Source organism: Dendrobium catenatum, unplaced genomic scaffold (assembly GCF_001605985.2).
Source record: "Dendrobium catenatum unplaced genomic scaffold, ASM160598v2 fragScaff_scaffold_827, whole genome shotgun sequence".
Taxonomy (NCBI): Eukaryota; Viridiplantae; Streptophyta; class Magnoliopsida; order Asparagales; family Orchidaceae; genus Dendrobium; species Dendrobium catenatum.
In genome coordinates, this window is record NW_021319289.1 from 583266 (window position 1) to 606081 (window position 22816).

General features: G+C 33.7%; 2 protein-coding genes across 2 annotated transcripts; both read right to left on the minus strand.

Moving 5' to 3' along the window:
- Nucleotides 1-1548: 1548 nt before the first annotated feature.
- On the minus strand, nucleotides 1549-4360 carry LOC110095515 (lysosomal Pro-X carboxypeptidase). Its single transcript, XM_020821097.2, has 9 exons — nucleotides 3864-4360; nucleotides 3578-3764; nucleotides 3363-3496; nucleotides 2943-3055; nucleotides 2599-2842; nucleotides 2180-2335; nucleotides 2020-2099; nucleotides 1883-1932; nucleotides 1549-1800 (listed from the first exon to the last, which is right to left on the minus strand). Exons 1-9 carry the CDS (start codon nucleotides 4350-4352, stop codon nucleotides 1682-1684), a joined length of 1572 nt encoding a protein of 523 aa, XP_020676756.2. The 5' UTR covers nucleotides 4353-4360; the 3' UTR covers nucleotides 1549-1681.
- A 3933-nt stretch (nucleotides 4361-8293) lies between these two features.
- LOC110095529 lies at nucleotides 8294-17577 on the minus strand (the record flags this gene model as incomplete). Its single annotated transcript, XM_020821116.2, is given in 5 exon segments — nucleotides 8294-8442; nucleotides 8554-8705; nucleotides 14783-14862; nucleotides 14949-15022; nucleotides 17524-17577. Coding segments are annotated over 5 exon segments (425 nt in total), but the record flags the coding sequence as incomplete, so codon positions are not given.
- Nucleotides 17578-22816: the final 5239 nt, after the last annotated feature.

A 22816-nucleotide genomic window follows, 5' to 3' on the forward strand; every position in this document is an offset into this window, starting at 1 on the left:
ATATAGAAAATTTATGCATATTGTCCAAAGTCTTATACATGTGATCTTTAACCTTTCTTGAAAACATATAAAATTAGATAATGAGCACATAGCTCAGCAAGTAATTAAAATCTTACAACTGAAATCAATGCAAGATAAAAAAAGAATAATATGTTATAAATAATATAAAGAAGGGAAATTTACATACATACCACTTTATAACATCCTATTTACATATCTAACATTTAAAACTTTAATATTACATGCATACCACTCTATATTATTTTAATATCAAATATACCACTTATATTAATTTCTTTCCTACCACTCATATATTTCATTTCTACCACTTATATTTGGTATGAAAATGAACTACGTGTGGTATCTATGTAATATTAAAGTTTTAGGTGTTAAATATGTAAATAGAATAGTATTAAGTGGTATGTATGTAAATTTTCCTATAAAGAAATATATGCATCAATATCTATATTGATTATCTTTGTCAATTTATCCTTTTATCATGACATCTTAATCCATTACATTATCAATATCAGTAACAATTAATAGTACGAATGTCGGTAACAATATTAATATCATGATTAATAACGTTAAACAGTATTAATGATACTAAACAGTATTAGTGTTATAGTCATAATATTAATATAGTATTTGTAGTAGTGTCAGTATTAGCATTTAGATATTCAATAAATGTCAGTATTAGCATTTAGATATCATGTACTTATGACTCTGAATTAGTCGTCCCTTACAACTCTCAATCAATGTAATCCTTATAACTCTTCTTGAATCACGTGAATCAGTCGCCCGACTTCTTATAATGTTTGCAAATTTATGAGAGATAAAATTTGTAGAAATCAAATCGTCAAAAATAGAAGTAAGAGATTAATTACTTACAATGAATAATAAAACAAAATATGTAACATGAATGATTGATAAATATGATCCAAAGACCTTTCTCTCTCTTCTCTTTTCTTCTCATTTTTTAACTTTTTTTCTGACCAAGCAACCATGTGAGGGAGTCAGTGGGCAATACCCCGTGATTTTTTCCTTTTCGGGTTTTCCGCAAAAAATTTTATCATGTTTCTCCACTCTCTCTCCATTTATTTATTTGTGCTCTGGATATCTATGTATCGCTAAGACAGAAAACGTCTCTCACGCTAACATCACGAATATATTAGCTTGCAACAACACTGATCTTTTAACTTGATATCCTACCACGAATATATTAGCAAAATTATTTAAAATATTTTATCTTCATAATTTTCTACTTATATTCACAATCTACGCATTGATCTACTTATCCTTCACTATAGATTTTAAAAATGAGCAGTACTGATTTATAGAATATTATTTTATAATTTTAGGAGAGAGTTAATTGTTATAATTTTGATAATTTAAGCATAATAATAAAGATATTATATCAGAATAATTATATCATATGAAGCCAAATAATTATCAGATGAAAATTTAAATGATTTATTATTAAGACAAATCATTCCAATGATTGTTGATACTTTTTTTAGGAACATTTATGTCAAATAAGATAAATTACTCACATATACATTAAATATGTAAGCTTCAAATCCAATAATTCTTAATTGATAATCATAGCTCATAACCAATAGATCAAGATGAGCTGCATGTTATTGATAATTTTGCTTTATTTTCGTCTATGAAGCTTCATTTATTTCCTTTTATATTCTTCTATCCAATTCTCCATAATTTGAACCTCAGCGTTTCTCTGTGAGATTAACCAGTCAGGATCTGCTTCATTTGCTTCCAATATATCCAAGCAATGAGACCCTAAATAAAATAAAATAATAATAATAAAGAAATAAATTCAAATTGTTAATATAAATTAAAAAACAATATAGAAATGATAGACCTTTCGGTGTAGTCAACGCCACAATGCTATCGGATATATTTTGCAGGACTCTGCAATTAATAATATTTATATTAAAGAAAAGAAAATTAATATTTTGATGAAAATAAAAAATGAATAAAATTAGATATTTAAGATACCCTCCACTGCTATAAGGATCTCTGAGACCATTGGAGAATATTATGTTGCTTCCAAATCTTTTGAGCACCTTCTTAATATTCTGTTTATAGCATTAATTATAAAAGATTAGCACTCAAATTCTTCATCTAATTCAAATAAATATAAATATATAGAACCTACATGGCCGCCATATTCTGTGGTTATCCAATGAGGTCGTGGATTCACGTTAAATATCTTTTTACAGCTTAAGCTAAAATTCTTGATATCAAAAGGTGAAGCCTCAAACATTGAATTTTTGGCACTGCAACCTATAGGCATCACCATCTCAGTGCACTCCTGAAAATAAGATTTAACATTGTATTTAGGTCAATTAATTAAGGCTTTGTTGGGATAGCTTTTTTCTGCTTTCTAAAACATCTTTCTAATACAAAAATTTCTTGAATTAAAAATTTTTGTACTAGAAAGCTATTTTAGAAAACAATAATAAAGCTGTTCCAAACAAAGCCTAAGACAAATTCGTACACACATCACATACGTAAGTTTCAAACTTCTAACGAGTTTATGATATACATAGTAAGACTTTCATGCAAAATGCTTACCTGCCAATCCCATCCAGAGTGCGCATCCTCCTCCTCAGTCTCACTAAAATCATTGCATGTAGAATTTCCAACAATTGCGTTAATCCCAGAAATAATTCTTTTGAGCACGCTTGTTCCATTTGGCTCTCCATCAATTGCATGACATATTCTACTAACTGGAATCGACTTCGGATTGTCATACTGTGCACATCCGAAGTACAGTCCCTCCAAAGCTTCTTTTAGTTCATCAGTTTTGTTCAAACGGCTTCATTTGGAAAAATTCAGAGAAAAAAATTTCACTGCAGATAAGAAATCTACATATAATACTTCGAAAATTTTTTTTTTTTTTACTATGAGTTAGTTACCTGCAGGAGTTGAACATTTGGCTCAATTTAGCGAGGCCATTTTGCTTGGCTGCAATATTATCAATCTCAGCCCAAGAACTTTTGATAGTTTGATAACAACTCTCACTGGTTTCCTGAGTTTGTAAATAAATCACAGCTCAAATTCTTAGAAAATTAAATTAATCAATTCTTAATACTTGTGGACTTGTGGTTTTCTTTTTGTGAGGTTCTCGTGGATGTTTTTATCTTGTTATCAGTTGCTGCTTATTATGTTTGATTGTACATAGTTGGATCATTAGCTCATAGGTTTCTATTCAAGACTGTATTTTTAGTGAGCTTTTGATCTTCTAAGGACATATTCTTTTTTCTTTTTTAGAACGCATAGGCCCTTGTATAAGTTTTAAAGATTGGTTTATTAAAAAAAAATGAAGAATAGCTCACCTTAAAATCCTTTGTGACAACACTACAATAACCATTTTGTGGTGTGATGTTATCAAAATAGAGTATGGGAGCAGAAGAAGCCAAAGCTCCAATAACCATATGTGGGTATTTCAATCTGAACCAAGCTGCAAGCACTGTAAGAACAATACACTAATTAGCTATTTGTAAATTAAGATCGAGAGTAACTAAATTAATTAAGATATTAATTAACTTACTTCCACCATAGGATCCTCCCATGGCTATCACTGGAGAATTTTCTGCAGACAACTTCTTCTTCAGATATCTAAGCAATTCTGCATAGTCAGCAAGTGCTTGTGCTGAGCTGAAATACTGAAGTGTACTGGAATTGTTAAATGCCGCCTCCCTTGAACCAAATGGATTGGATTTTCCATAATACCTATGCTGCTTTGCGGGTAAATAACAGTCACATTAAGAGCTGAAATTCTAATTGACAAATATAATTTGTTGGTCTTCTCTTGAAGCTCACTTTACAGTCCTCACCTCTACAAAAATCAAGAGAGCTTTGAATCGTCGAGCATGATCGACAAGGAACCCGGCAAACAGATCCCCATCGAGGCTGCTCTCGTCGCCGGTGTAGAGAAATATGGGTGAGCTTGTGCTTGCTCCTCCCCAGTACTTGAAATTGATGGCATATCTCTGCTCAAAAGTTGTATAGCTCTCAGGTCCATAGTTGAAATGATCCAAAGTTTGAGAGTAAGTTCTCAACTCAAAATCAGGAGGAAGGGAGGCACCATTCCTTGCTCTTATTGCATTCCAATATTTTCCTTTTTTAAGGCCAATGATGGAGGAAGAAGATGCAGGTCTTAGTGCTTTGGCTGAAGCCAGCATTATTAGAAAGAGAACAACTAATTGTAAAATGTTGGCCATCTTAGAGGAAAATATGGATTTGGGGAGTTTCATATGTTTTATGATCCTTAAATAGATATTTGAGATCCAACCATGGATGTAGAAGCACCAAGCTGAGCTCATGCGATCTCAAACTCAAGCTCGAGCTCGAACTCTAGCTTAATTGTAAGTGGCTCATTTATCATGAAACAGAGAACATGATTCTCATCGATTTTAAGTATTTATTATAATAAAATTGTAAAATGAATGAAAAATTAGAAATGAAATAATAAATAATTATTTGATATAAGAAAGTGAAATATATTTTTTAAAATATTTTTAATAATTTTATATTTAAGATCATAAATGCTAATATATTTTAAACAAGCCAATCTAATAATGATGCTCAAGCTTCGCTTGTTTGGTGGTGAACTTATGAGAGTGGAATGTAGATTGCACACATGTCATCACAAAATAATAATAATAATAATAATAATAATAATAATATTTAATTAATAATAATAAATGATATCTATAAATATAATTGAAATAATTAATGATTATAAATATTAATATAAGAATAAATAAAAATGTTGAAAAATAAAAATGAAGAAGAAGATGAGTTTAACATGTAGGTCTCTGGTCTTTGGAAAGCCGGAGGGAAGCAAGAAGTGCAAATGGAATAAGTTAGCCTGGTCATGATCACCGGCTCACAACTCATAATTTTTAAATTTGTCACCATGATCTTTTGGTTGTAAACTTTGGTCTTTAGTCTCTGGATCACAAGAGATTATTTTGTGTGGTGTTTGAATACGCCAGGAGGTCAATTCGGACGCATCACATCATCTAATGAACTGTGTATTAGGTGACGTGGCACTTCCGGATTGACCTTCGGACGCATCCGGACACCGCACATAATAGTTTTGCCTGGATCACCGTCGCACAACTCCTAATTTTTAACTTTGCTTATTGTCCATAAATAATAATAATAATAATAATAGCATATTTTAGTGTACAATTAGAATTGTTTTGGATTTTATAAAGATAAAGTTATTAAACAAATAAATGAGATATTTAAATGAATGAAAATTTCAAAAGAAAAAACGGAGCAGAAAAAATGGCACAATCACAAATGAAATAAAATTAATCCGATCATGATCACAGCTCTTTATTTTTGAATTTGTAATATAATTGTTAAAATGACAGATAATTTAAATTGATCACAGCTCATGATTTTTAATCTGCATCATGTCCATAATATGAATAATAATATCTAAAAATAATTAAATTATAACAGTTTTGGAGATTTAATAAATAGAAAATCAGCGACGATAGGAATATGATGAAGAAAATATATAAATAATTCAAAAGCAAAATTATGAAAATAAGATAATAAATTGAGGAGAAATGACATAATATTTTAAAAATTATTGACAGCAGAGAGAAAAAAATGTTTAATGTCTTATGTTATATTTATATAAGATGTTCTTTAATTTTTATATTAAAGAGTCTTCACAATTTAGTAATAAGCTGATGCTAATATGAAAATATATCATAAACTCCTAATCTATTCTTAAAATTGAGAAATTAAAGAGTTTAGGATGATAAATAATTGTTCATGTTAAAATTAATTGAAATTTCAAGAAAAAAAATTCTTAAGGAGAGAAAAATAAAGACAACAGACCCTACGTAACCACAATACTTTGTGGCCGTGGGTTCATATTAAGGTTTTTTCTGGACAGCTTTAGATCAATATTAATTTTGTATTTTTAAGTATTTTTTTACTAAAAAATAAAGGGGTCCAAAAGACTGTATTTGGCAGGAGACCGGGGTTAAAAAGACCGTTGTCTGGTGATGGAGGTCGGAAGAAACATAGTCAACAACAGACAAGGGTCCGAAAGACCGTAGTAGAAGGGTAGTACTCCGGGAGAACTTTGGGCGTCAAGTGGTGGCCCAAGAGATGTCCGAATCTCAGGTGATAGTCCGGTAGAAGTCTGGGCCTCAGGTGGTGGTCCGATAAAAGTCCGAGCATCAGGTGGTGTCTTGGTGGAGCTAAGGGCATCAAGTGATGGTCTGGCAGAGGTTCGAGTGTCAGGTGGTGGTCTGACAGAAGTCCGGGCATCAGGTGGTAGTATGACAGAACTCAGGGCCTCAAGTGGTGGTTTGACGGGGCTTAGGGCCTCATGTGGTGGTCCGGCAGAATTTCGGGCATCAATTAAGTGGTGGTCCAGTAAAATTTCGGGTCTCAATTGTTGGTCCGGCAGAAGTCTGGACCTTAGGTAGTGGTCCAGCAGAAGTTCGGGCCTCTGATGGTGGCCTGGTGGAGCACATAGCCTCAAGTGGTGGTTCGACAAAAGTCTGGGCCTCATGCGGTGGTCCGGCAGATGTTCGGGCTTCAAGTGGTGGTCCGACGAAGCTCAGGGCCTCATGTGATGGTATGGTGGAGCAACGAAATCAGGCAGTGGTTCGGCGGAGGTGAGGGCCTTAAGTGGTGGTCCGGCGGAGCTCAAGGCCTCAAGTGGTGGTCCGGCGGAGCAATGTCGTCAGCCGTTTGGGTTCAAATTTTGAACCAATTCAAATTTATATTAATTTGGACCCATTTGGGTCAGATTGAGTCGAATTTGGTGTCGTTGGGTTTATATTTCCGAGATGTTCAGTTCGACTGTAAGTTTACTGAAATCGGAGTTCAGATGGTTCCAATTTTAATTTCGGAAGTTTCCAACTTGATTTTGCCCTGAGATTCGTGCCCGATCAAGATAATTTTTCGATGACATATCAATAATTAATAAATGAGCAAGTTTCTTGAGCCAATTCAAATTTATATAATTAAACCCAAAATCAAGCTCAAATTCGATTAATTAATAATCATAAGCTCAAGTCAGAGTTGATTAGAAGTTTGCTCAACTCGTCTATTCTTAATGAGGATAATAGAGGCTCGTACCATCTACTCGCCCAATCCAATATAAATAAATTTATTAAATTTTAGATTTTTTATCAAATGAGATCATGTAAGATAAAATGAGAGTACTATAAACTAGATTACATAATAATATATTGTGGAGTTAGTACACCAGGGAATATACACTAAATTTATAAAAATGAACTACGGGATATAAAATATCATATTGAGAGTGTGTTGGTACACAACTCCCCTTGGCCTATTGGTTGAGAGCTTAGGCTTCCAACTAAGAGGTCCAAGGTTCGAGTCCATGTGTATGCGTTGTGTGTGTGAGTTTGCCTTAAATGGCCTAAATGTCCCAAAAAAAAAAAAAACTCATCCTAATTAAAAATTTATTTTAATTTAAGCTTCTTTTGGGGCTGCTTTTTTATTGCTTCTTAAAGCAGTTATCTAGTACAAAAATTTTATTTTTTGTACTGAAAAGCTGCTTTAAGAAGCAGTAAAAAATTCATCCCAAACAAAACCTTAGACTTGATTAGGGACGGCTTTCTTCCCACTTCTTAAAGCAGCTTTCTTCCCACTTCTTAAAGCAGCTTTCTATAACAAAAATTCTAATTTTTGTACTAGAAAGCCGCTTTAAGGAGCCGGAAAAAAACCACCCCAAACGAAGCCTTACGCTTTGTTTGGGTCAGCTTTTTTGCTGTTTTCTAAAGTAATTTTTTTGTACTAAAATTTCTTGAATTAGAGATTTTTGCACTAGAAAATCATTTTAGAATGTAGTAACAAAGCTATCACAAATGAAGCCTTACGGCTTTATTTGGGATGGCTTTCTTCTTGCTTTTTAAAACAGTTTTTTAGTACAAAAATTTCTTGAATTTAAAATTTTTGTACTAAAAAAATTGTTTTAAAAAGCAGTACAAAAGCTGTTGGAAACGAAACCTTAATCTTATACTAAAAAACTAAAAATATAATTGTTAGAAAATTACATGATAAGGCATAAATCCTAACGAACTAACCGAAGGTCGATGCCACACCTGCAAGCAACTACAGTAGTGTGCAAAGAAAGTTATCAAGATTAAAAATTATGGCTGCCTAATTGACAAAAACCTTTAAAATTCTTCATAAGTTTTTAAAATAAATATTTACCTAGATCAAATGTGATTTGACGGACAAATTTTTTCCCAAAAAAAAAAATTATCATAGTATAAAATATTTCTGAATGAAGCTACAAAATGTCTAATTCATTTACTTACAGATTGCAACAATACAGTCATGCAGTAATTTCTTCCTCCCCATCGAAATTGATACCAGAAATGCTCATGCGGCCAATATTAACTGCAAATTCATTTGATATTGTAAGCAAGAGAAAATAATAATAATAATAATAATAAAGCTTTAATATCCAATTTTATTTCATTTTAGAAGAAGAAAGCATCTTGTGCTTACCTACAGCATCTACTCCAGCTAAATTGGGCATGTACTTCTGTAGGTGCTCTTGTGCTGCATTGTCTGCCTTCAGTGTCTCACACTCAAAAGATATCGAAATTCTTTGTTTTCCGTGCTTCTGCTCAATCATACCAATAACATCTTCTTCCCAACTGTAACAAATAGAAATTATCATTTTTAGGTTTGGATTTGTTTGAGCAGATGTTCAATCCCTTGAAGTGAATTCTAAACTTTAGGCTATAAAAGCCCTTTATTAATAATAAGTTATTATGATGCAAATGTGTCGTTATGGCTTTTATCAAGTTGATACACAAAGCTATTTACATGATATTAGAGGTCTCTCAAGTTCTAGTCACAAAAAGATGCTACTAAACTATATGGCAATAGTATACCACTAAATGAAGCTTCAACATATGTTTCATCAACATGTTTTAAGCAACATGGACTTCGGTTATGTTGCCCGTGTACTCTTGCTAGAATTATCAAGTATTTACTGGTTATTCTATGGGCTCAGAAAATTCATGCTCCAGCCTCTCTACGGACCTCTTTCTTTCTTTTCGTTTCAGGTTGTCAGGAGAGTTTTAACGAGTTAAGTTCTGAAGAAAATTTTTAGAAGGCAGATTGGGTTTAAAATAAGACACTACCCAGAGATTTCGCCCTCATTTTGTGAGGACTTTAGATATGGGTTCAATTTTCCTATAGCGCAAGCCCCTATAGTTATCCCTCCCGATAACAAGAGAGAACTTCCGATTAAGACTAGTAGTCAATCAGATACGTAGAGATACGTGGTATATGATGTATAGTAGCAGCATGGGTTGGTATTTGAAAATTTAATATTTAAAATTAGAAATTTCACCATCTTGCACATAAAGCGAATGGTGGGAAAAGTGATGATAGACCCGATCAAGATCTCATGGTTCTGTTGTACCGAGTCATCATGGTCCTTGGTCTACTTAATTAGAGGAGGTAATCAACCCAACCTGACAGAAAAATTCTTGTCGGCAGCAATGGGTTGTGTTGTCTAAGAGAACCTTGCAAATCTGGAGTGAATACTTGTCCAAGGAGACGAATTTGAATACACCTTAACTAATAGAGGGCTTTGCGCCCTATTGATTATATATTATTGATCTATGTCTCAAGGACTTGACGCCATTAGGGAGCATGCACGCTATGACCATAACTGTAATACAGTGGAGTCGTTAGACCAAACCACTAGGCCACAGGGCTGCAGTAATAATTGTTAACCACGCAAAACCAATCTGACCAGGCCACAGGTTCTTTGCGGAGCCATCCGGCCAAACCGCCGATTAGAGGACCAATGTCACATCCTTACTGACAAAAGGCGAATTGAGAATGAATCCTAATGATATTATTGGCCGGACATTGGCTCTTTGTGAGCCAAAATAATTTTCAAATTTGTCCACCCCAACAAATTGTTGCGGAAGGTGAATGAGTTTCGTTTTAAGTGTTTAATGATTTATTTCAATTTTGAATATTTCGGATTTGATATTCTTTTTTTAAAACTTTGAATTTTTATGGGCTTTGAAGAGTATTTTAAATGTTTGTGGTCCCCTCCGATAGAGATAAATATTCAACACGGCCATCATCGGGATATTTATGGAAGGTTTTCATTTTTTTGATTGAATCTTGTCGGATTAGGTTCGTTGTTGGCTTTATGCCTTTGTCAGTGAATTTTCATTGTTATAAATCTTAAAGGCCTAATATGAATGCATAAAATAAATATCTTGGTCGATGCCATGGCTGTATATTTGTTTGATAATTCGAGCCATGTTAACTCCTATCTACTCATATAGGAGAATCGGGCCCGAATTTAAATTTATTATTTGACCCATGTAGCATCTTCAGACGTCACGTGTGTACTCGTAACAAACTCATCATAGCTCATGTGGGTGTATATACCTACATGTATACATGTTAATATGCTTGCATGTGTACTTCCATATTTGTATGTATATATGTTGCAGTGAATGTGTGAGAGCATTTTGAAATATTTGACACTAATCAGCTGTGCGATGATTAACATTTGGGCGTGTATAATGCTCTATGTAGAAGCACGTAAACACCATTTGTCCGCTGTATGAATGTTATGGATCCGGTGGTGTGGCGTCATGTCATGAGTCGTTTGCTACTTTATGCAAGTAGACTGTCGTATAATAACGAGTCCCCTGCAGCAATTCATAGGAGCTGGCATTTGTTGTAGCCTTCTTGCATTTTACTCGTGGATGATATATAGTGCATATGGTTGCATGTCGCTTTCCATCACTTGTAGGTGGATTACTTTATAAATGAGGAGTCCTCTACAGCGGCTCGCAGGAGTTCGTATGCATTTGCTAGGTGCTTGATTAACGTTGAGTGCAAGGATGCTACAATGTATCTGCTACAACAACTTATATGCGCTTTACATTTTCTAGAGGTCTCACGTCTCTGCTTACAAGTGTTAGTGTGTTTGCCTGATGAGCACTCATCATTAATTGCAGGGATGATTCAGCGTTTACTGTACATCATTCGTCGTCACCCGTAGGTGGGTTACTGTGCATGTAATAATTCTTTTGTTCATCGCTTATAGGTATTTGCATTCGCCGCATATCAATTTCCTTCACCTATAGCGAGCTTATGCATCTAGTCGCAAATAACCTATTGTGGGTGTATCTATGTTTGCTTATGATCTGTTACTTCTGCAACATGTTTGTTTTCTTACAAGGCTTGTTTGAACATTATACGTTGACTGGTGGCGAATTGTGCTTCATGTAATCTCTTCTAGCATTGCTTGTGGATGATATTATTGTGTGTCCTCAACCTTTTGCCATTACTTGTAAATATCCGTATTCATTACAATTCATTTACTTGGATTGTAGACGACGCGTCGCATGCATTCATCACACTTCGATCTTATATTCATAGGAGACTGACATAGTCATTTGTATGTTGATCAGTGTTGGCTTTAGAACAGGAGAGTATCATTATTTGCAAGGAAGGTAAACATGCTTGTTTGGAGCTGAATGGCATCGACTATATGCAATCTTCATATACTTTGAACTTCTTTAAATGCATCCGATTATTATGTTCATTGTGCATTTACCTTCTTCGCCTGCAAAGGGATTAATAGGCTTGCTTGCATGTCGAATGACATTAACTATAGGAGGATTACACGTCATTTTTGAACTTGATGATTCTTTAGTTGATTAGTGTATTCATTTAAAATTGTCATTCTTTGCGATGCTCAAGAGTTATCTGCTCCTTGCATTTTGTCAACCTTTGTTCTCAAGTAAGCTGTGCTCACAAGAGTTTTGGCTAGTTCATTAATGTTAATTTCAAGTTCCCGCTTGTGCACTTGCATTTTAGTTTTATTATTTTACAATTTGCATTTTTATGTTGAGTATTAAGTCCATCTCCTTATAGTTCAATTTAAAACTCTTGTTCTCTATCATCGGTCAAGCCCCCTGTGTTCTTTTGTATTCAAATTAATTTTGCAAGTCCTATGTTCACCAGAAATTTTGGTAAATCTCCCGGCGTCTCCCCCATTTAGGAGAAATTTGAGTCAGAGCTGGCACCGGCTAGGAGATCGACATAGTGACAAAAGCAGAGGTTGGCTCTAGTTTGGCTTCGATAGACAAACTGGTCAAGGCTTGCGAATATGAAATTCAACATCGGCTTGAGCTGTTGTTGGTATGGATAGAAGAGAAGAGGGACGGCTGGCACTGAGGAGTTCGGAAGGTTGATTTGAGCATTTGATTGGGGAAATTGGAGGCTAGGAATCGAAAGAAGGCTTCAGCTGGGTTTGACGAGCTACGAGCTGTTCGGATTTTGAGATCGAAAGAAGAAGGATCAGGTGGAGGCTTTGAATAAAGAGGATTTTGTGAGCGTGAAGAGTGCAAACCAACGAGTGAGCTTTGTTCTCGTTTTAATAGTGAGCGGATCGATTGCAAAGACGAGATTTACGGGAGTAGACGCGAAATCGGCAAAAATTCGAGGATCATAGTAGTATATCGATTGATACGAGTTAACTAATTCAGATTTTGCATTAATTTGATTTTCATTGATTTTTTATTTAAATTAATAATAAATTAATGATGATTTGATATCATTATTATTATTACTAATTTAAAATGATTAAAATGAGTCGATTGCCTAAAAATGCCTCGCTCCATGCATAATTTCCTTAATTTGCGCACAATCTCCTCGAAATTGCCACTGACTTGAGTGCACAATTTTTGTTGTGCGAACTTACATTTAATGTTCAATATTGTCGAAGTTCTGATTGCAACGGCACAGTTCATTTCATGATTGGAGGTCATTTCGATGACGTAGCGCGTTGATTTTCTAAATTGTGCATCGTTGCCTCGATATGAGTGTCGGTTTACTCACACAAATTGAACGAATTGACAGTGATTTTTTAGTATTGACGGCGTTCTGCAATGGTGAAGTCCGTTTTGCAATTGAATGTCGTTTGGGCAACATCGTGCGTCAATTTCGCGTGTCAGTCGTCCCTTTTGATCGATCTCGTCCGATTTGATTGCGAGGGATTCCTATTTAGGCGAATTAAATTCTTCGATCGTAACGGCGCAATCCATTTGGTGATCAGAGGCCATTTGACCATTCAAGTGATGCGCTGCACCGATGCACTCGTCACTTAATTCGACAGTTTTGCCTTTGTTTCAACTGTTTTTGTGCATAGGGTTTGACATATTCCATTAAGCATATTTTAAGAATTTTAATATATGTATGGTTACCGTAATTTTTTTCTTGAAATAAGGGGGGTTATGTTGCATATTGCAATGGCAATAATAAAACGTAGCCATTAATTGGAGGGTTATATTGTATTGAAGAAGTTGAGATTTCTCTACAATCTAACATAGTAAAATTGCAGTGGCAACAATAAAATGTAACCAACAATTCGGTGAACCAACATGAATTCTTGCGTGTTATTTTTCTGTTGATCTTCATTTCTAGTATTTTGCTCTTTTTTTGCTCTTGCCATTTAAAATTGATTTTGCCTAGTTCTCAATAACTTATAGTCTAAGAGGTCATGTAATATATACATGAAGGTTATATGAATATGCCACTTGCCTATATGCTTAAGCTTCTACATTAAAAAGTTGTTCAAGTTTTAACATAAAAGAAATTCATGTGTGCCAACTTAAGAGTTCAAATTATATAATTTAATGGCAATCCAACATAGTAAACTTATAGTAGTGGCAACAGAATGTAGCCATCAATTTAGTGAACCAAAATAAATTTCTTCTGTATTTTTTTGTGCTTTGATCTTTTTTATTTTCAATTCTTTTTTTTTTTTTTGCACTCGTTGTTTGAAATATGTTTTGCCTATTTCTAAATAATTTCAATGATAAGGGGTGTTGGAAAATATATGGAACTTCTGAATAAGCCACAGGCCCACATATATGCTTAAACTTCTTTATAAAAAAAATTGTATAGGTTTTAACATACAAGGAATCCATGTGAGTCAGCCTGAAATTCAACTTTTATAATGTAGTGTAATAGATTCATAAAACGATGCTTTTAATGAAATATATATGATGTGGTGAAAATAAATCTATATGTATAAGAAGTTAGATTTCAGGTAAGATTTCAGGAGAGCAATCACATATTATCTGAAACCTTTGCTACTTCTTGCAATATATGCTTGCAATAGTACAGTATCATATCCAAAGGTACAAAAATAATTGGATTGCAACAGTAACGTCTATAAAGGAAGAGAACTAACATTAGTATAATTAACTCATGAAGAACAAATAACTCTAGAGGAGATCATGTTGTGCCAAATAATGTTTGAAACACTTTCAAATGCACTCTCGAGCATGCTATTTGGCATGTTATATTTTTTTAAATTTTCAAGAAAAAAACTCCAAAAAGTCTTGAACAACTCTCGGACATTTTGTGACAATTTTTGGCACATTGAACATTCGTTGGGCACATTCTATACAAACTATATCGAGAAGAATGATTTCATGATGAAAAAAATGACTTCTATTAGTAGACATATTTAATTTAAAAGTCTATTATAATTAAAATTGACACCCAATCCGTGTTTTTGTCATGTATTTCTTAAGAATTATCGAGTTTTTTTTATTTATGTTTGTGTTTCTAAGTCCATGCCATATTGATGATTAATTAGAGGAAAGCTAAAAATGTTAATACATATTACTTGTTCAAATATCTTAATTCTCTTACAAATATTAGCAAGACATACCCATGAGCATGCCCGATACTCTGAAATCTAGCAGCATCATGTCCCCGACATTCCACCACAGCCACTCGCTCTTTCTTACTCTGCAAGCATTAGATCAAAGAAAAATAAAAACACCAAAAAGGAGATGAATGATAGAAAAAGGACAGATAAGTGGAAGAAGACTCACAGCGAAATCAATGATTGAAAGCTTAATCAAACGATGGTCTTCACCTCTGCTACACTCCCTCTCACAACAAAGTTCTGAGAGAAAATTTAAGTATATGATATTTCAAGGCAAAATCAATGAATCACCTCATGCCAAAAGGAAAATTCTACTTAAAAACCAAATCCCAGGGGCAATTACCCTTAAAATAGGTTGAAACTAAAAAACTTAGCTGTAAGTAATTTTTTTATCCAGCCTCAATATGCACATAGGATTTCCTGGATGTCTACAGATAATATGTTTCCCATTTTTGTGATTGATTTGCAAAATGCAATAGTTTTTACAATAAGTGAGGAGAGACAATAATTAAGAGTTGTTTGGAATAGTTTTCTTACTGCTTTTCTATTCATAAAATAACCATAATTTTGTTAGGCTACTGCTTTTCAAAAACATTTGTGATGAAAGCTATTTAATACAATCAAAATAGCTAAAAGATGCTTTCATCAGAGTAACTTTACAACTAACTTTATAAATAGATGTTGCCGTTACAAACAAATCCTAAAATATTCTTAACATGATCACACTTATTGATGCTGAATAAAAAAAATAAAAATATAAAACTTATTGATGCTGAATAAGATAAGAAAAGGGTGGAATAAATGAAGAGGAGAATAGGAATAAAAAAGGGAAAAGAGGGAGAATAAAAGGAATGGAAAAAAAGGTAGAAATTTAAATTCAATTCAATCTAAACTCTTTCATCATGAGGGAAACTAATTTGCCCTAGTCTAGGAGCCTAGGATGCATCAAATACAATAAGAAGAAAACAATTATAACAAAAAAGAACCTTATGATTGCTTAATTGACCCCTTAGAGACCACAAAATGTAGTAGATTATTTAATAAAACTAAAGAACACAACTTAGATATCTCTTTTAATTACCAGCAAGGAACAAAAACCCAGTGGAACTTTTAAAGCAACTCCTTGGACCCTATTTTAAACTCTTTGCTTTTGAAAGGCTCAAAGAGTTGCGGAGTGGAAATAGAGGATCCTTCATATTTATGCTCCCACCATCCTCACCAAACCTCTTTATTTAGTAAAATGCCGAGCTTAAACACAAATCCCCTTAATGATTATTTTCTGGTAACTACAGAATCTTACTAAAATAATAGTCAAATTCATTAAAAAACTAATAATCAATCACTTACAAGTTATAAGATTGATATCAACAATATTATTTAATGACTATACACACCCACATATTACGTTATATGTGTGTATATATTATGTATACACAAGTTGTTTTTGATTTGTAGTTGAATCCAATTAATTCGAGTGAGACATTTTCAAATGGAAGAAAATCAATTTCAATTTCAAGATGATAAAATTTTGAGCTATCATCCAAAGAATTTCAAGCTTTGGGCATATTAGCACCTCTAAAAATGGAGGATAAAAAGATGCAAGTATAAAATATAGACATCTAAGAAAGCACGATATCTCAACATGTGAACCATGGTTACTGGAAACAACCAACCAAATAGGTATCCTACAATTTTCCCAATATTGCTAAACAAAATAGTATGGCACCAAATTTAGGTTCCCTTTGACAAAGAGGCCAATCCAACTAAGGTACATAAAAATACAATCGATTTGAAAGAAGCAAAGTAGTGACTACAGCTGAGGCACTCTTTGCACTGCTTTTCACATCTGTGGATTTTCTATGTATTTGGGCTACTTGGAAAGGACAACAAAAATAAATTCTTGCTGATCGTAGACACAAGATTTCAGCATTACATCATATAAATGTACCACACACCTCGCATTCTACAAAATAGAGCGTTAAGGAGTCTCAGGCTTCGTTTGCGACAACTTTCTTCTTGCTCTTTAAAACAGCTTTCTAGTAAAAAAAATTAAAAATAAAAATTTTTGTACTAGAAAGACATTTTAAAAAGCAGTAAGAAAGCTGTCCCAAACAAAGCCTCAAACTCATGCACCATAAAGTTTTGTGTAATGCAGGCGCTACACTTACATTTTCTTGATCTGGACCAATCCTGCAAAAAATATGATTAAACCAAACAGTCACAAAAAAAAAAGAACATTCTGAAGGTGTATGGATACCAATCCTCAAACACTTTGAGCAGAGAGATCGGAGCAACGTTACAGGTTAAATGTGGATACCAGGCTTTGACAAAATAAATAAACAACAAGATTCACCCTTACCAGTTTCCATAATACACTCAACAACATATGATTCAATAAATATTACATAACATACCATTAAAAAGTTAATAAAAAATAGCCATTTTGGTTAAATTTCTAAGAACTGTATGTGCGCGTGCTAGTTTACGGAGGAAATGCTGCAGACAATAGGTTTTTTTTTTTTTTTTTTCGTCTGTAGTTTATGAAAACACAGAAAATAACATGGCAGTGTTTTCGCATTATCATTCACTTGCGATGATCGCTAAACACACTGAAAAAACTCAATACCTTAAATAAATTAACGTAATCGGTATTCGTATATGAAGGATTACTTGGAGGAGATGCAAAAACTGAGAAGAATGAATGGAATAAAACATGGGAGTGTTAAAGCTTAGGGTTTTACCGGAGCCATGAATACCGTAGCAAATAGAGTGGGGAAGCTGGATGAAGTGGCCGGAGATGGAGCCGCCGGGGAGAAGCGCGATAGAAGCTAACCCCTCCATTCTCTTCGCTCTCTTTCTGGCCGGCTTGCCATTTTCCTTTTAAAAGTGTAGGCTTTATTATTATTATTATTACGTGCATCCATATACTTAAAAGTTAAAATATTCTCATTTACATATTAAACAATTAAATTTTCCTATTAATTTGCAAAGCATTTAAAACTTTCAACATAAACAAAAATAATCACTATCAAAAGATTCCAATCTACTATGTCTTTCAATAGCACATAACTAGGATTTAAATCTTGCAAATGCCAAAATTGATAATTTTAATCTCATTTTGTATCATTTATATCTTAAATTCATAAATTCCGTGAACTCCTCTTATTCTTCACACATTATGGAGATCATGTCGTTGTTGCTCCTGCTAATGTCTTTTACATAGAGATTTGATGATGATCTATCATGACACATCAACATAACTTTTTTTATTATGTATATAATGAACATTAGGTGCTAAATATATAAATGTGAATGTTTTAAATGCTATGCATATAAATCCCCATTTTTTACTTTTAGTGAATTTAACAAAATTTTGAATAAGGTCTCGAATCCAAGAGCGGATCGAAGACTACTTGATTGAAAGTAGCTCTTAACCAACATGTTAAAATGGATCCTATGTGTCAAAAAAATTGAGAAAGTATTGGTGCAAACTAGGCACCTTCTTAGCCGTTGATAAATTTTGGGTCCATCCAACCTACATTTGATTCAAGTATTGCCCGATGATTTTGAAACTTTTTCAAACCCACTTAAAATAAAGGTATAAAACTTTATGGAGATTTCACTTTTTATAACTTATAATAGTTACAAATTGAGAAACATCCCTATTATTTATTTCTCGAGAAACATCCATATTATGTTACTTTCATATGAAATTGCATGTCTTGTATTTGTGGATTACATATTAAAATTACATTACGATGAAATTTGCTTGAATAATGGGAGAAATAAATTTTGACTAAATTCGGAGAAGATTTTAAATTCAAATATATTTGAACAAGTTTTGCACACGATATTGACATGGTTAGACCATGATTTGAAATAATATTCAAACGAAATTCTAGTAAGATTCTACCTTATTCAAATAAAGTTCAAATAAGTGTTTGTTATGTGAGGAATATGATTATGTTGATCAATCATGTTATATTGTTGCCTCGGACCTCAAACTAATTTGTCCAGCTTGTTGGAGGGTGCAAGGGTCCTCCCCCTGCTTAGGATGAGGAGCAGAATGCTACGGTGCTGTGTTCTCAAGCGACTTGATGCTACAAAGTTTGCTGGAAGAAACGACATAGAGGAAAGTGTCGCAGTGCTCTAGATTCGATGTCACAGTGTTATGGAGTGTCACAGTGCTAAAGATTTGAGCGCTACAACATCATGATAACAGAGGCTTGAGCACAACAACACTTCAAGTGGACTGGATATATTTTCTTTTTCATTTTTCTAAAAGGTGACGTCCCTTAGTGTTATTAACTTGCCTTTCTCTTGTGTTTTGACTGTGAGAAAGTTGCAAGAGAGAAGAGAAGCAAGAAGAGAGCAATAGAGAAGAGAAATCTGTACTTATTTCTCCCAAATTTCATAGTGAATTTCTTGGTGTGGTGTGGCTCCGTGGTTTTTTTCTAATTTTAAAATTTTCCATGTTAAATTATTGTGTCCTTTTACTTTTCGTTACTATTAATTTCTTGTTTGTTTCATCACTTGGTTTACTTCCATCCATTACAACAAAATGGTGGGAATATGATTAAAAAAATATTTAGAACTTTTATTCAAATAAGGATTAAATATGACTCAAATAGTATTATAAGTCCAGCACCGATCGGCGGCAGGGCAGTGTTCAGGCGACGGTTTAGCTGAAGTACGGCGGTGGTCGACGTCCGGGTGGAAGTCCGACAACAATCGGCTGAAATCCGGGCGGTTGTCCAACGATGGTTGGGCAGAAGAAATGGCAAAATTGACAGTTTTAGGCTTCGTTTGTGACGACTTTCTTATTGTTTGTTAAAGCAGTTTTTAGTACAAAAAATATTTTTTTACAAGAAAATTGCCTAAAGAAGCAATAAGAAAGTCGTATCAAACGAAACCTTAATCTCATTTGACTAGTTTCTATCTTAAATTCATAAGTCTCTTGAACTCCTCTTATTATTCACATATTATTGAGATCATGTCAGTGTTGCTTCTGTTAATGTCTTCTACATAGAGATCTGATGATGATCTTTTTTTTTAACCAAAATAACATTCATTCGAGCCAAAATGGGGGTTTACAAAAAACTGAAATAAGAGATCAAAAAAGTAAAAATACAGAAAGATCTGATGATGATCTATCATGACACATTAACATGATTTTTTTTTTATTATGTAAATAATGAACTTTACATGTTAAATATGTAAATGTGAAAGTTTTAATTTCTATTCATAAAAATCCCTCATTTTTACTTGTAGTAAATTTAACAAAATTTTGAATAAGACCTTGAATACAAGATCGAATCGAAGACTGCTTGATTGAAAGTAGCTCCCAACCAACATGTTAAAATGGACTCTCGGTCCAAAAAATTGAAAAAGTATTGGTGCAAAGTTGGCACCTTCTTAGGCATTGATAAAAATTTGGGTCCATCCAACCTACATTCGATTCAAGTATTGCCCGATGATTTTTAAACTTTTTTCAAGCCCACTTAAATAAAAAGTATAAAACTTTGTGGAGATTTCACTTTTTATAACTTGTAATACATAAAAATTGAGAATCATCCCTATTATTTATTTCTCGAGAAACATGGTTTTTAAGTTACTTTCATATGAAATTACATTTCTTGTATTTGTGGATTGCTTATTGGATTACATTACGAATGAAATTTGCTTGAATAATGGTAGAACTAAATTTTGAATAAATTTGGAGAAGATTTTAACTTAAAATATATTTGAACAAGTTTTGCACATGATATTGACATGGTTAGAACATGATTTGAAATAATATTCAAACGAAATTCAAGTAAGATTCTACCTTATTCAAATAAAGTTCAAATAAGTGTTTGTTCTGTGAGGAATATGACTATGTTGATCAATCATGTTATATTGTTGCCTCGGATCTCAAACCAATTTGTCCTGCTCGTTGGAGGGTGCAAGGGTCCTCCCCCTACTTAGGATGAGGAGCAGAATGCCCCGGTGTTGTGTTCTCAAGCGCCTTGATGCTACAAAGTTTGCTGGAAAAAACGACATAGAGCAAAGTGTCGCAGCACTCTAGATTCGTTGTCACAGTGTTATGGAGTGTTGCAGTGCTAAAGATTTGAGCGCTGCAACATCATGATAACAGAGGCTTGAGCGCAACAGCGCGTCAAGTGGACTGGATATATTTTCTTTCTCATTTTTCTAAAGGGTGGCGTCCCTTGATGTTATTAACTTGTCTTTCTCTTGTGTTTTGACTGTGAAAAAGTTGCAAGAGAGAAGAGAAGCAAGAAGAGAGCAATAGAGAAGAGAAATCTGTACTTATTTCTCCCAAATTTCATAGTGGTTTTCTTGGTGTGATGTGGCTCCGTGGTTTTTTCTAATTTTAAAATTTTCCATGTTAAATTATGGTGTCCTTTTACTTTTCGTTACTATTAATTTCTTGTTTGTTTCATCACTTGGTTTACTTCCATCCATTAAAACAAAATGGTGGGAATATGATTAAAAAAGTATTTAGAACTTTTATTCAAATAAGGATTAAATATGACTCAAATAGCATTATAAGTCCAGCAGCGATCGGCGGCAGGGCAGTGTTCCGGCGACGGTTTAGCTGAAGTACGACGGTGGTCGACGTCCGGGTGGAAGTCCGACAACAATCGGCTGAAATCCGGGTGGTTGTCCAACGATGGTTGGGCAGAAGGCTGGAGACGGCCGGGCAGAAGTTCGGCGGTGATTGACGATCGAGCAGTTGTTCGACGACACTCGATGGGTGTTCGCCGGCGATGGTGCTAGAATTCTTGAAGCCTCAAAGCTCTCTCTAATTTATAGCAAAAGGTCTCATTCATGTAGAGAGTGAGGGTATGTTTTATAGATTTTCATGAGTGACACACCTCGTAAATATAGAGAAGATCCAGGGCATGTTCGAAGTGCTCCATCGAATGGCTCGTTTCTTGAAGCCTCAAAGCTCTCTCTAATTTATAGCAAAAGGTCTCATTCATGTAGAGAGTGAGGGTATGTTTTATAGATTTTCATGAGTGACACACCTCGTAAATATAGAGAAGATCCAGGGCATGTTCGAAGTGCCCCATCGAATGTCTCGTATTAATTCCCCAGATCATAGAGCATTTTTCAACTATTTAAAAGCCTTAACAAAGTCAGCATTCGACGATCTTGGGCTCATTGGATTTGCGTCATCGAGCCACTCGATTTGACTATAAGCATGTCATATTTGAATATCATTTTGTCATCCAATTAATGTTTTGAATCTTCCAAGTTATGAGTCTTCGATTTGGACTCATTTGACAGGTTAAATTTGACTATAAGTTTGTTGAAATCGGATTTCATATGATCCCGAATTTGATTTTAGAAAATTCCAATATAAATATGCCTCAAGATTCGTGCTCGATCAAAAAAAAAATTTGGTGACATATCAAATGTAATTAACATTAAATTAAATTAATTTTACTTCAAATTAAACACAAAAAATTAATTTCATGCATTTATATTATACCAAACAAAATAATTTACTCTTAAAAAAATAATTTAAAATATTTTTGATAAACTGTATTTTATTTATTTATTTACCTTTGTCAAGGAAGCAAATAGCCATTTGTTGAGTGAACTTGCAACTATGCAAGAATATATTCTCAACACCGCACTCTTTGTCCTGCTCTTGTAATCCGTACCATGTCATTCTTTGCTGGTCCTTACTCATATCGACATCTAATGTTACTTTAATATGGCATAATTAAATATTATGTTTGTAAATATAATATATATAATTTATTAAATTCAAAATGAGGTTGGTCTAGCTGCCTTTGGGGGTGAATTATATTTTTTAATTTTCTAATGTTAGAAAAAAATTATTTTTTTAAAATTAAAAAAAATATCTTTTTAATTTTTTTCTATTAAAAAAATGCATAAAATAAAAGCTCAAATTTATGCTTTATTTGTTGTCCAGACTCCCAACCCTGATTTCAGAGGCGAAACCATATGTTGCTTAGGGGGGCAATTGCCCCCCTCAAAAAAAAAAAAAAATTATAGGGG

Bases quoted from the DNA above. Each gene is read 5' to 3' on its own strand.
- LOC110095515 (XM_020821097.2), bottom strand. From the start codon at position 4,352: ATGAGCTCAGCTTGGTGCTTCTACATCCATGGTTGGATCTCAAATATC. The intron at 3,056-3,362 runs GTGAGCTATTCT...TTACAAACTCAG, and splicing joins TTGTCACAAAGGATTTTAAG to GAAACCAGTGAGAGTTGTTA. The intron at 2,843-2,942 runs GTAACTAACTCA...TTCCAAATGAAG, and splicing joins CAAATGTTCAACTCCTGCAG to CCGTTTGAACAAAACTGATG.